The 15,321-nt window shown below is 36.5% G+C and overlaps 1 protein-coding gene across 1 annotated transcript in view; it reads left to right on the top strand.

Moving 5' to 3' along the window:
• Window positions 1–15,321, top strand: part of LOC106470060 (cell wall protein IFF6-like) — a gene marked incomplete at its 3' end in the record, with an annotated part of 57,774 nt that overhangs the window by 15,543 nt on the left and 26,910 nt on the right. The window contains exon 2 of the mRNA XM_022398600.1: window positions 6,121–6,243. Within this exon, the coding sequence (XP_022254308.1) occupies window positions 6,205–6,243 (39 nt within the window). The remainder of the gene's footprint in view (window positions 1–6,120; window positions 6,244–15,321) is intronic.

The following is a 15,321-nucleotide window of genomic DNA, read 5'->3' as shown; positions in this document are numbered from 1 at the left end:
CAATTAAAAACATTTTATGGAGGCCTCTCTATGGCCTTCAAAAGTTGACGACTACATGTTTCGACATTATAACTTGAGGATGACGTTGTAACGTCGAAACATGTAGAGTCGTCAGATTTTTGAAGGCCATAGATAGGCCTAAATAAAATGTTTTTAATTGTGTACCAGTTTAACGTTGAATATTATTTATGATTTTAACTTTATACACAAGTGCCAAAACACTATAATTAAGAAAAGTTTGTAAGTTTCTCTAAAGTTCACTGGTTGTAACACAAATAGAATAATTTGATCCAGATTATTTTCTAATTGCTGCCATCTGGTGTCTTGTGAATAACTTACATGTGTATTGATAGCATGATCCTTACTCATTTTATAGGTTGCTTAGGCCTAATTCAAGAAGTTCTAAGCATGCTGCTTTAAAGACTATAACATGTCATTAACATGCCTAGTGGTGAGATAGAAAAGTTAGTAAAGTATTTTATTTTCAAACTTTTTGGTATTATAATCAAATATACTTGACTGGATCCAAAGGCCCGAACTGTAAATCCGAAGGTTCAGGGTTCGCGTCCCGTTGCCACAAAACCTCGGTCTACACTTAGGGGCCGTATATGCACTATAAGAATGGAAACTAAATCTTATTATTCTGTCGAACAAGAGCAGCCCGGGAGTTGGCGGTGGGTGCTGTTGAATAGGCTGCCTTCCATCTAGCCCATACTTCAAAACTAGAAACAACTGCGCGCAGATGTCCCCTGCGTAGCTTTTCGGTAAATTATAAGTTCTTGTTTTGTTTTTTTCTCTCTGAAAATTCAAAGCCATTGATCCCTGATAAAGGAAAGTCGATTTTCCAAAAGCGTTCTGTTGCTCGCGCGTGTTTAGGAATATACACGTGCATATTTATTTATAAACGTGTATGGAAATAGACTGTGCATAAAATGTTTGTCTTTAAATCAATTATTCAGAGAGACAACTGTAAGGCATTTGGAAAAAAAATCTTTTGTCTTTCAATAAAAACCGTGATTAAGGAAATTGTCAAGGACTCCTATTAGACCACGTGTTTGTCAGCGTTATTGATATCAAGGTTAGTTATAATAAATCAACTAACAACGATTTAAAATATATATATATAATGACATTTTATGTAGACCACATACACGTTTCAACAAAACATTGGTCTGGGTTCTTCACGTAAGATATACATACATACCTAAAGGATGTATATACAAAAATCAACATGTACATATACACAAATACATAAGGATGTATATACAAATCAACATGTACATATACACAAATACATAAGGATGTATATACAAAATCAACATGTACATATACACAAATACATAAGACGTAAGGGTTTATAATATACATGAATGTTGACAAGTGTTAACAGTAATAGAACAGGTGTACGATTTAAAGGAATGGTCTGAGCTTGTCAAATATGAGAATCAAAACTAAGTGAACTACCAATAGAACCATTTATTCTAAAATTGTAGCGATGGAGAAAAGATCAGAAAACAACAACTGGGATGAGAGGAACGTCTGCATTACCCATTCCTGCTCCCTAGTTTCTGATCTTTCTTCATCCCCACATCCAAACAATTTAAAAATTTTTTTTTTTTGCTAGTTTCCAGATTTCTTTATTGTTTTAATATTAGCATCACAGATGGCGCTATTAATTGATTGATTGATATGCATATTGGGCAATTTGTGTCATATATTTTGGGCTGTAACTAACCTACCATGGATCACTTTGGGCTGTAGGTTGAAAAGGCACATCTAAGGGTGTAACGAAGAAGAAATCTGGTGTGCAGGGTGGAAGTAGTAGGCACATATTAGGATGTAACGAACAGTTTTGGTGTGCAGGCTGGAAGTAGGCACACTGTGGTTTATGAGTTACAGCTCTCTGGACCAATCATCGAAATTTAGGCCGTTGGCGACCTGGGAGGGTCAGGTTCTTAATTAATAGACCACTTCCTCCCTCCTGTACTATTGTTATTCTATACTTTAGGTTTTTGGGTAGCTGATTTTGATGTTCATCTGTTCCTGTTTGCAACTTTCCCTTTCAGGGCTATGTTCATTTTATGTTATCTAGTTTTGTGTGTGATTGTGGACTTATGTTTGCTGTATTGTTTGTGGTAATACGAATAATTATATAATGTGTGTTAGTGATCAGTGTAATACTGTCGTTTTGGTTTTGGTTTCTGTATTGAGTGAGGATAGTTTCAGCTGACGGAAAACTTTGGTTTGGTTTGAATTTCGCACAAAGCTACAAGAGGGCTATCTGCGCTAGCCATCACTAATTTAGCAGTGAAAGACTAGAGGGAAAGTAAGCTAGTCACCACCACCCACCGCCAACTCTTGGGCTACTCTTTTACCAACGAACAGTGGGGTTTGCCGTCACATCATAACGCCCCACGGCTGAAATGGCGAGCACGTTTGGTGAGACCCCCGGGGATTCAAACCCGCGACCCTAACCACCTGGCGGCCATGCCGGGCCTAACGTAAAGGGAAGGAGAAAGAAAAACTAGAAGCGGACTCGTCTCTACACAGACATCGCTACCGCGCGGCCTAATAAACTAAGCCAATTTTTGATTATGTTACTACGGCCACTAACATGGTATAGTTTTTTTGTTTTTAAATCTCCTGCTTTAATGACTTCTATCGTTTCTAAATAGTCTCTTCCTTTGTATTTTGGGAAAACCTTTATTCCCAAAGTACCTTTTGACCCGACAGAAACTGATGACATGTTAAGGGGGATTTCACAAATTCACCTCTTATGTATATGACCTTGCTATTCTTTGCGTCTCATTTCCAAGGGACGTGACCTTTGTCCTATATATTACTTACAACATTCACGACAGATACTATACATACTTTTATTACACCAGTAGAGGTTGTTTGAGGTCAGGTGAAGGTTTAAGTACAGTTTTACATCAGTTCTCAAGTTACGAAATAAAAGGTAATTTCTGGAATATAACGAATCTATGCTTTGTGATATTGATAGCAGGGGGTTTGTTTAATTTAGTACCAAGCCATATTAGGCTATCTATCTGTTGTGTCAACTGCGGGGCAATCGAAACCCGGATTTCAGTGTTATACAAGTCCGTAAACGTACCGCTTTCCTCCCGGGGAGTTATTGTTAGCACACAATAAGCCTTCGCAAAGATATTAGTGTTAAATCCCCTAGAGAGTACTACATTCTTCGGTAGCTAAGTTCAGTCTGCAGAAGGACATAGTATGAAATAAATGATAATTTTTATTATTATTTCTGGTAAGTTTTCAGTGCTGACTGAAGGATGGAAACTATTTTCAATAAAGACGACAAACAACTTTAGATAAATTTTTTATATTTGAAATTCCACCTGACGTTTCGGCTTACGCCTTTTTCAAGGGTGTATGAACTTCATACCCGAAACGTCGGGTAGAATGAAAACATTTATCCAGAGGCGTTTGATGTCGTCATTGTAAAATGTAGGTGATGATTAGTTCTTGTGTACGGCGCCAGGGTGACAGCACGGGTTTTCTGGCGGTTACTTTATTGCTTTCTCGTTCTACGTTAAAATTTAACCAGGAAAGACGAGCGCCAGATCCTATTTCATCAGCGAAAATTAGGTAATTTAAAAATTCTATAATAATCAGTAGACAGTATTTTCCAAGTAGCTATGCACTAAATATATCGTCAACGATTACAACCAGACTTCAAGATTTTGGTAAGTGAATTAGTTCATTTAAATGCCACTAAGTAGATGAGGAAGAGGAACAGGAAGTTCCAATATTTGGGCCACTGTTTTCTTTATAAAACTGACCATCGTAGGTCAAGTAAGTGTCTGTCATAGAGTATTCTGTTGGGCTTTTTAAGTGCCTAAGTTGTAACCTACATTGTCTTGTTCTAGCATGGCTGAGTTATTCTCTTGGTTTTCGTTCCCACACTTGACCTGCCCTGACTGTTTCTTTTAATCCATAAACCTGTTGTAAGTTTCACCGTTGTCACGTGACAACATTCATATATATTATAAATCCTTACGTTTATCGTATACGTATGTATATATATATACTGATTTCTTATATAAACCACTAAACCATGCGTACCTAGTTATACACCACACAGGAAGGAGACAGACCAGTGTTTTGTCGAAACGTATAGTACGTTGTCCACTTACAATTAGTATAATATACTCCCGTACACAAATAGATTGTTGGTTATTTCAAAAGCTTGTTTATTTGTTGTCGTTGAATTTCGTGCTACTTGGGGGTTATCTGAGCTAGCCGCCCCTAACTTTGAAGTGATAGACTTAGAGGCATCTACTCATCACCACCCACCGCCAATTTTTGGGCTACTCTTTTTACCAAGGGATAGTGGTATTGACTGAAACATTATAATGTCCCCACGGCTGAAAGGGCGAGCATGTTTGGTGGGACGGGGGACCTTCAGATTGCGAGTCAAGCGCCCTAACCACCTGACGTCATAGCAAGGCCTAATGAATGAATACTCTTATACTACTTTTTCGTATCGTACTTTCCATTCAGAGATCTCTACAATTTTATTAACGGAAAATATTTAATAAAAATTTATTTCATTATTTGTGATTTATTTATTATATTTTATTATTATTATACATATTATTTTGTATTGATACTTTAGTATATGGATTTATGACTATCCTAAATCACTAAAGCTGGCAGAATATCGGGAGGTATTATTAGGATTACGGCCGAAAATATCGATAAGAGAGAGAGTACTTAACTGGATAAGTCAGTGCATCCTAATCCTTATAAGAATTTGTTTTGAGACATTGCATAGTCCTAGTTAAACTAGTATTTGAAATTAGCTACAATATCTACAAAATTAGACTTAATTTTCGATAATTAACGGACAGCTATGTGAAGTTGGGAAATATACAAAAGTTTACAGAATCTTGAAAATATGAGTGATATAACTGTTATATCCTTAGTTTAAACTTTTGAAATCTCGTTGACAAATAAACAGGAAACGTTGGAAGAAAAGTGACAACATTACTCAATACCTTGAAAGTAATCTTCATTATCCACGTGCTCAAGTGTATTTTTATATTTTCTAGACTTGGGTAAAATTCAGTTTGTTTTTTCTGTCCAGTGATTCCTATATATATTTGAATGTCCAACTTATTACCGGTGTAATTAATCTTCTGTTAAGAATTACGACCCTGGGTTTTGCGTATAAACGTAGAAAAATTAATGAAATACTTACTAGATTTTGAACCTTAGCCTCCAAATTTAAAGAAGCGTGTGGTTGTGAACACCTGAAATCCCTGTGGACCCTGTTCTAACAGTGTGAACATCTGAAATCCCCGTGGGCTCTGTTTTAACAGCATACCAAACATAACTCATACAGTGAACTAGACATGTTTTTATAATCATATTTATTTGACTCGATTGCCATTTGCACACAGCCTTGTGTTGTTGACGGTCACCTTGACAACCAATAGTGCTTGAAAACAACAACCTTATATTGTTGACGGTCATCTTGACAACCAATAACGCTTGAAAACAACAAACAACCTTATATTGTTGACGGTCATCTTGACAACCAATAACGCTTGAAAACAACAACCTTATATTGTTGACATCACCTTGACAACCAATAACGCTTGAAAACAACAAACTTATATTGTTGACGGTCACCTTGACAACCAATAACGCTTGAAAACAACAACCTTATATTGTTGACGGTCATATCTTGACAACCAATAACGCTTGAAAACAACAACCTTATATTGTTCACGGTCACCTTGACAACCAATAACGCTTGAAAACAACAGCTTTGTATTGTTGATGGTTGCTTTGGCAGCCAATAGCCGTGCTGGACCCTACGCAGGACATTCTGTATTTTTTTAAATTTTGACCTTTACACAGTAAAATTGTGAGAGGCTAGATATCTTGCATTCGGGGCATCGTAGATGATATATAACAACCCAACCTGGTAAGAGCCCACGAGTTGCGTTGATATTGTAATATAAAAACAAAGCATCATATCATATTTTCACTGATCAAAAGTTACGTTTTACTTCTTTTTTCGCACAGTATCTTTCGTTTCTTCAGAAGTCCGACAGTCTAACTTACTTGTTTACCACCTGTTTTTAGGTATCCCGGGTGGCTGGCCCCAACTCGTAGACCTGTCTCCGTATAGAGTTAGAATACATTTTAAAGGAGTTCCAGCGTTATGACATGTCACTAAATCCGACTGAGCCCGCTTCTCTGGCGAAGGTTTGTAGACTTTGTGTCTTTTTTTTTTTGAAAACTGTACACAATAAGAATATTTTATAGAAAAACGGGCATGCTGTATTATTATTTTTTAATAACTTTATATACACACACATGTGAAAGACAACATTAACATTTATTTGTTAAATTTAACTTTCAACTAGGCCCAAAACAATGTCTCACATATATGATACAAAGCGTAAGTTGGCACTGTAGAATATACTACAGTACACCGAGTTATTTACTCTAATACTTACAGTTGATAAATATACATCACAAACCTTCGATGGTCTTTTTGTTATTTAGTAAACCGGTTTCGTATACACCGAGTTATTTACTCTAATACTTACAGTTGATAAATATACATCACAAACCTTCGATAGTCTTTTTGTTATTTAGTAAACCGGTTTCGTAGCATCACAGGCTACCCTTCAAAACTACAAAACTAAGAAAACTATACATCTTAACTTTAAAACGTATAGTTTAAAATAAGAATAAGATATATAATACTTGCGTATCTTTTAACGCGAGTTTTTAAATATATATTTGTTTTTTAATTTAGAATTTTTTTAGAAACCTAGGTTATAAAATACATTATTTTATTCCTGTCAATTTCAAATTAAATTTAAGTGAATCTTTAAATCAAAATCAACATTAAAATGTATTTACCTTTAATAAATAAATCACTACATCACAATACACGAGTTCCACAGATATTATTAAAAAAAAGTATTAACTTACTTTGCGTTGAACGACTTGTGTTTCTTAAAAAAATACAGGCAGTTATTCAGTTCTGTACTGTCCTGACGAGATAACTATGTAAAAAATACAACGCTTTTATTATAGATGTACGCGCCAAAAAATACGTCAGTAAAACCTTACGAAGATAATGTAAAATTATACTATTTATACAAAAGTATATATACACCTATATGAGGGCACTATGTTTTATATTTATAATACAGTTACATTCTTATCTACACTCGTGATAATTGGCATGAAATTGTTATTAACCCTACTATTACGGATGGGATCTAACACGTTTTTTCTATAAATAATTTATGCACCAAATTGCTTGCGAGATGATACGATGTACACGTTGTTTATACAGCTTTCGAACTGTTGGACATTCCTTATTCTGAGAAACAGTGTATAGCTGACTGAAAGTTGAATAACGGTAATAATAACATCGTACAAAACTACTACGATAGCATTATTTGGTAATGAAGAATTGCTGAGAAACGCAAGATGTATGGATAATTATTTAGTACAAGTGTGAAAAATTGAACACATGTATTTATGCACAGAATAAGTAAATAAGGCTATAAATAAAATACGGTATACAATATCTGACCCCTGGGTGGGAGCACTTACTGGCAATCTTGTTACCATTCGTGGAAAGGGTGTGTATTTTTCAACACGTTTAGAATATAAAATCAAGTTGTTGTTGTTTTTTAAAGAAATCACATAATTTCCCAAATACGCGTGAAAAAAGTATGTTTCTGCCCAAAGTTAACAAAGGAGAGTTTTACTGGCCTATAAAGTAGTATGTTTCTGCCCAAAGTTAACAAAGGAGAGTTTTACTGGCCTATAAAGTAGTATGTTTCTGCCCAAAGTTAACAAAGGAGAGTTTTACTGGCCTATAAAGTAGTATGTTTCTGCCCAAAGTTAACAAAGGAGAGTTTTACTGGCCTATAAAGTAGTATGTTTCTGCCCAAAGTTAACAAAGGAGAGTTTTACTGGCCTATAAAGTAATTTTTTATGATAGATAACATACATACAGAACAAATGTGATCGTCCTTTCTTTCAAGAAATTTCCCTGTGGCGGGAAATCATATAACCTCGGCCAGACAGACTCGATCATTCGACACGTGGACTGAGGGAATTCACTTTCTTCTTTTCGTTACTATTTAGAGTGAATGAGTTAAACTTTATTGTTAGTAGTATTTATTTGTTGTATTTGATGGAAATGTTAGTTACCATTATTATTATTATTTAGAGTGAATGAGTTAAACTTTATTGTTGTAGTATTTATTTGTTGTATTTGATGGAAATGTTAGTTACCATTAATATTATTTAAAGTGTAAATGTATTATAGGAGAACATTGGGTATGTTTTATGATTCTGAGTTCAAAGTAAAAAGCCCCCAGTGGCACAGCGGTATGTCTGTGGACTTAGAACGCTAGAAACCGGGTTTCGATACCCGTGTTGGGCAGAGCACAGATAGCCCATTGTGTACCTTTGTGCTTAACTACAAACAAACAATCAAAGTAAAAAGGGTCTTATTGTGATAGTTTAAAGTTAAGATACTGGTTCTAAAACGACAGTTATTTATGTACACCCCTCAGTAAGGAAATAAACGACTGCTCCCTTTTCAGTGACACGTCTTTTACTATTTCCATGTCAAAAATCAATCATGTTCGTGATGCTGTGACTGGGTTGGTTCAGGTGAAGGGACTTCATTCGTGTTGTTTCTTGCGATTAAGCTGTGTTTATTTAGCACCCTTACACTACGAGGCCTAAATACGCAATTTGGTGTAGGCCTAATTACGCAATTTGGTGTAAACATTCACCTCATTCCTGGTTGCCTGGGGCAAAACGTTGTTGAATTTCGCACAAAACTACTCGAGGGTTATTTGCGCTAGCAGTCTCTAATGTAGAAGTGATAGGCTAGAGGTAAGGCAACTAGTCAACACCACCCGTCGCCAACTCGTGAGCTACTCCTGTACCAACGAAAAGTGGGATTGACCGTCACATTATAACGCCCCCAAGGCTATAAAGGCGAGCATCTTCAGTGATAGAATTTGAATCCGCGACCCACAGATTGCGAGTTAACTGCCCTAACCACGAGGCCACTCCAAGCGAACTTTCATCTTTAAGTAAACTATATTTTATATAATCATGCAGTTTTAAAAACATTATATGTACTTATATAATAGTCATTCATTCGTTGTATATAACACGTGTAAACAATGGAGTTTGGAGCCTCACCGCGTCGTTACTATCCATGTAGGTTTCACTGCCCAAGGCTCTGTCGTAAGGCTGTCATGCTCAAAGCATACCATTCATCCCTGCATCTTTTCTTAATCCGTCTAGTGTAACAGGACAACGGTATCACGGCGCCCGTTCTTACAATCCGATCGAATAGATACCCATTGGCGGCCAGTGAGATGACGGGTATGCATTTCTGTGGAACAGCTTGAATATCTGGTTCATTTTTTAGCTGTTTGAGTATGCGACGGTTGAACGGATATGTCGTGGAAGCAACTTTTGTACACGCGACCTACGTTGCTTTTTCAGACGGAGATCGTTCTCGTCTATGTTGCACACCGTTGCCTGACAAACATGGAGGACTTTTGTCACTGATATTTGTTTTTGCGGATTCGCACCTGTTACAAGACGCTGCTAATTGCCTACCACGGCTGGGGTACGACTCTTTGCTAGTCTCTTTCTGATTGGTCCTGGTGCCACAAGCTAGTCCCCATTCTTTTGTTTTCCAATGCCATTAAGTACAAGAGATTTCCGTATTGAAAGTTCTAAGTCCCCAATCTGAACACATATTTATAACCGGAGTTTATGAATATTTTACGTCGAAAAAGGCTGTTACATACCTTCCCCAAAAGGTGGCAACACACTACCTATAAAACGCCAAAATGTAGTTCTGTTACACGCCGTTCCACTACGACTTTATATGGTCTGTGGTTAATACGATGTTTATTTTATACTTTCAAACCCTGACGAACATCAGTTCAACCACTAGGGTCCTCAACACATGAATGAACTTCGAAAAATGGGGAAAAAAAATCTTATCAATATTGCAATTAGTCCCACTGATTACTAGTGTGGTTCATTATGTATATGTGAGAGTCTACCCAATAATTCTTGACTCCGAGTGTTGTAACAGACACAAACATCACATAAATCAATATGATGTAATATGTGGACCCTACCGGCAGTGAACGGTATAAAAACACGGCTGTAACTGTACGGATGAGCTTCAGTACCCGACTCTCTTCTATTCAGAATTATATAGTGTTTTCTCACCCCCTGATCTAATAAATAGTTGAATATATTAATATAGGGTTCACCCGACTCTCTTCTACTCAGATTTATACATCGTTTTCTCACCCCCTGATCTCATTAATAGTTGAAGATATTAATATAGGGTTCACCCGACTCTCTTCTATTCAGAATTATATAGTGTTTTCTCACCCCCTGATCTATTTAATAGTTGAAGATATTAATATAGGGTTCACCCGACTCTATTCTATTCAGAATTATATAGTGTTTTCTCATCCCCTGATCTAATAAATAGTTGAATATATTAATATACGGTTCACCCGACTCTCTTCTATTCAAATTTATACATTGTTTTCTCACCCCCTGATCTAATTAATATATGAAGATATTAATGTAGGGTTCACCCGACTCTCTTCTACTCAGATTTATACATTGTTTTCTCACCCCCTGATCTCATTAATAGTTGAAGATATTAATATAGGGTTCACCCGACTCTCTTCTGTTCATATTTATATACTGTTTTCTCACCCCCTAATCTAATAAATAGTTGAATATATTAATATAGGGTTCACCCGACTCTCTTCTGTTCATATTTATATACTGTTTTCTCACCCTCTGATCTAATTAATAGTTGAAGATATTAATATAAGGTTCACCCGACTCTCTTCTATTCAGATTTATATACTGTTTTCTCACCCCCTGATCTAATTAATAGTTGAAGATATTAATATAGGGTTCACCCGACTCTCTTCTATTCAGATTTATATACTGTTTTCTCACCCCCTGATCTAATAAATAGTTGAAGATATTAATATAGGGTTCACCCGCCTCTCTTCTATTCAGATTTATATACTGTTTTCTCACCCCCTGATCTAATAAATAGTTGAGTATATTAATATAGGGTTCACCCGCCTCTCTTCTATTCAGATTTATATACTGTTTTCTCACCCCCTAATCTAATTAATAGTTGAACATATTAATATAGGGTTCACCCGACTCTCTTCTATTCATACTTATATACTGTTTTATCACCCCCTGATCTAATAAATAGTTGAGTATATTAATATAGGGTTCACCCGACTCTCTTCTACTCAGATTTATATACTGTTTTCTCACCCCCTGATCTAATAAATAGTTGAATATATTAATATAGGGTTCACCCGACTCTATTCTATTCAGATTTATATAATGTTTTCTCACCCCCTGATCTAATAAATAGTTGAGTATATTAATATAGGGTTCACCCGACTCTCTTCTACTCAGATTTATACATTGTTTTCTCACCCCCTGATCTAATAAATAGTTGAATATATTAATATAGAGTTATCACCAATGCTATATAGGTGCTATTGTGGCAGTTACTGCCCTATAAGATAGTATACTTTGGAGTTTGTGTATATGACACGATTTTCCCATTTATTGTTAAAGCGTTAAGTACATATAAGCTAATATATATATGTATCGTGGCCCGTGTTCAAGCTCGAGCGCGGGAGAGGAGCCCTAGCATGGCCTATTCATTAGGGTACTTGACTCGCAAGATGGTGGGGGTGGGGTGGGGGTCGAGAGTTAGAATTCCCTCCACGAACATGCTCGCTCTTTCAGCCGTGAGAGCGTTATAAAGAGACTGTCAATCCCACTGTTTGTTAGTAATAGAGTAGCCCAATGGTTGGCGGTGGGTGGTATTGACTAGCTGCCTTCCCTCTAGTCCAAATTCAACAAACAAACGGAGGAAACCGTGTTATATGATATATGTTAATATGGTTAGTTACAGACAGAGTATAACTTTTTTTTACTCAACCTTATAGTTCTTTGTATCAGCACATAACTGATGAAATTACTAATATCCGCGTTTCTTACAAAAGTCACGCACAACAATCAGAGGTTCGCAAGTTGCCGACAGCACGAACACGTTAAACGTAGGTCGTATAACTATCATTCGGTTTTAACTAGTTTTCCAGCTTTCTTTGCGTCTTTATGATTTATCTGACTTACAGTTCAACAACAGAAAGTTATGGAGACTACAGCAGTGAGAAATAATGGGTATCCTGATTTATAATCCGACACATAAACAGCCAGGTCAGTGCCATGTTTGGTGACAATCGGTCTAGGAGTTCGCCAATTATAAGCGAAAACACAGAAATACTGGTTTAGATACTGTCGAAAAGTTCAGCATGCTTTTCAATGATATACAGCCAACCTAGCAACCCACCCCCCTCCGGTAGCTCGAGGTAAGCCTGAGGACTTATAACATTAAAATTCAGGTTTTTATATCGGCGGTGGGGAGAGTGCACACATTGTGCAGCCTTATGATTAAAAAAAATACTTTTTTTTTTTTTACTTCTGCAGAGTGGTTGGCTCCCAATGGATCAGCGATGCGTTTTCGTACCTGCAACGCGAAAATCAGGTGGACAGAACTCAGATAGCCTTTTCTGTAGCTTTTCGGTTAGTAGAGATAAATCTGTGTTTGTACCCAGTTCTTTAGACACAGTTAAATAATTATTGAAGAGTTTTTTAAGTGAGTGACAATTTTGGTTTTCAAATAAAATAGAAGTTTATAAACAACAAAAGTTTTTGAGTAGAGAAAATATTGATTTTCGAAGTTTACTTTTTATATCTTGCTATTATGTGCAACGCAGAAGATTTAAAGGGTCCGGACGTAGCCCATTGGTTAGCGTGTCGGATTGAATGGTCCGAGGCTCGAGACGTCGTACCATTGAGAAAACTTCCGCACTTTAAGTGGTGGGCGCGTTAAAAAAGTGATAGTCAATCCCTTTATTCAACTGAAAGAGCCGGGCAAAGCCCTTGTAGCGGCGGGTACTTCTGGCTGCCATCCCTCTGGTCAGTAGTTCAAAACTAGAGAATGTTTTTCTAGAACCCCCAGTGGCTCAGCGGTAAGTCCGCAGGCTTACAATGCTAAAAATCGGGTTTTCAATAGCCGTGGTTATAAAAGCATAGATAGCCTATTGTGCAGCTGTGTGCTTATCAAAAACAGCAATACACATATACAAGTTACTGATTGGGATAGCGTGTAGAAATTATATGTCGCTACCTTTTCTAACGCGTTAAGGTACATTTATATTAGCACATTAAAAGTAACAATCGAAATGGTGAATTTAAGTGTTGTTACACCCACAAAAAGAAACCTATCATTCTATAGGTATTTAAAGAACTTGTAGCATTCCGCCACAATTTAATTCTTCGTATTGTTATTTCGATACCTCACTACTATAAAGGCTTGGTTTGGTCTGATATTTCATTGGTGGTAGTGTCCAGGGTCACTGACGAGGAGTGGAATTCTCCAAAACTAGTCTGGCTAACAGACATATCCCCCCCCCCCCCCCAATGAAAGAATAGACCATTCAAAGCTTTTACTTGTTGTTAAACAAATGTTTAAACAACTCTATTCAAAAATTAACAATCCTTTTAGCCGCTCAGTCGTTTTTTGTTTTTTTTGTTTTTTTAACATTTTGAAAGTAAAACTGTGCTGAATAAGCAAAAGGAAAAAAAAAGAGAAGGAAAAACGTAAGAAACAGAAGTAAAATGGAAAACAATATGCCATCCACTGGTGTAAGAATGGTTCTCAAATGGGATGATGAATGTATTTCTGGAGCTTGAGTTCGTGATAAGATTCAGGGAAAAAAAAATGTTACCGCAAAAATTGTATATTGTAATGAACAACGCGAATTTGCTAGTCAGCACTGAGCGCCCCCTTATCCAACCACAAAAATATATTTTATTTGGGGAAGGGGGGGGGTTAGAAAGAGAAGGGGTTCGCGAACTAAAATATTTCAGAACCACTGCTTCAGTTGATCCATTCTAAATAAGAGCGTATTAGGCATTGTGTAGCTTTGCGCGAACACTCGAAACCAACCAACCAACCATCGTTTGTGGAAGACGCGAAAAATGTTGGGTCGTGAATTTTTTTCGGTAATTCTGCGTAAATAACTGTAGTTTTGTTTTTGAAAGATCGTTATTTGTCGACCATTGAAAGAATATTGTGTTGCTACACACGTCTTATCATAAATGGTATGAAAAAACACCCCAGTAATAAGAAGTTAGGCTTAGGTTTATCCAGGTCACCAATACGGAGCGCCACCAAATTTCAATTTTTTTTTAATTACTTTAAAATTATAACTTACCATAGAGCATGACTTACCATAATGTCAAAAGCGCTGCTTATTATTTCTATTTTAATCTAAATATAACCATCACTTATTTCGCTGATGAAAAACTGGGTGAACAGAAAGATGCTCAGACCTCAAAATAGGTACAGTCATGAACCACAATAGTGGTTCATGATAGGAATCGCCCATGTGTTCTTCTTTATTATTATTTAATTTCGCCAGCCTATAGCAAAAATGGCTACGAGTATTGTAATAAAACCTGGGCAACATTACTAAACGCACCAAGTTTGCTTGACTACCTAGCAAATAACAATTAATATTACATCTTAAAGAACCTTCCATTTTCTTGCACAAAACGTGTGATCTCTCAAATGTTCAGGTCCTAGATGATGCAAATCAATACGTTAACTGATTAGTAAATGACGCTAAAACGACCAGGTTTTTATATAGTCTGTTTAAACATCATTGTGCCTATATATCTTTATTATGATATACAATATAAATCTGGAAAAATGTCTTAATCATAATCATTTCTACGGCTTTTCCCTTCTAATGATGTCGTAAGCTTTAGACCGAAAAGCTTTGTAAATCATGTTATTAGACCGACAGGTCATTGAACCCAAAAGCACGAGCGAAACTATAACATTTGATTACATTGTGTTGCTTCAAGTAAACAATACTTTTGTCAGTCTTGCGCCCTTTCTTTTAAATATACCATTGTTAATCCGCGCTTTCCAAGGCAGATATTGTCAGCTGGTGATATCATTGCTTAAATATTTTCATGAATTTTCTTTCTTTTTTCAACGCGTTTTACGGGATACTCAGAGAGGCCTCGTCGGCACTTGATGTTTGTTTTTTTTTTTAATTTCTCGCAAAGCTACACGAGGGCTAGCTGCGCTAGCCGTCCCTAATTTAGCAGTGAAAGGCTAAAGAGAAG

The sequence above is a fragment of the Limulus polyphemus genome, unplaced genomic scaffold (assembly GCF_000517525.1).
Source record: "Limulus polyphemus unplaced genomic scaffold, Limulus_polyphemus-2.1.2 Scaffold3797, whole genome shotgun sequence".
Classification (NCBI taxonomy): Eukaryota; Metazoa; Arthropoda; class Merostomata; order Xiphosura; family Limulidae; genus Limulus; species Limulus polyphemus.
The sequence above is the reverse complement of the archived record's forward strand: the minus strand, read 5'-3'. Positions and strand labels throughout refer to the sequence as shown.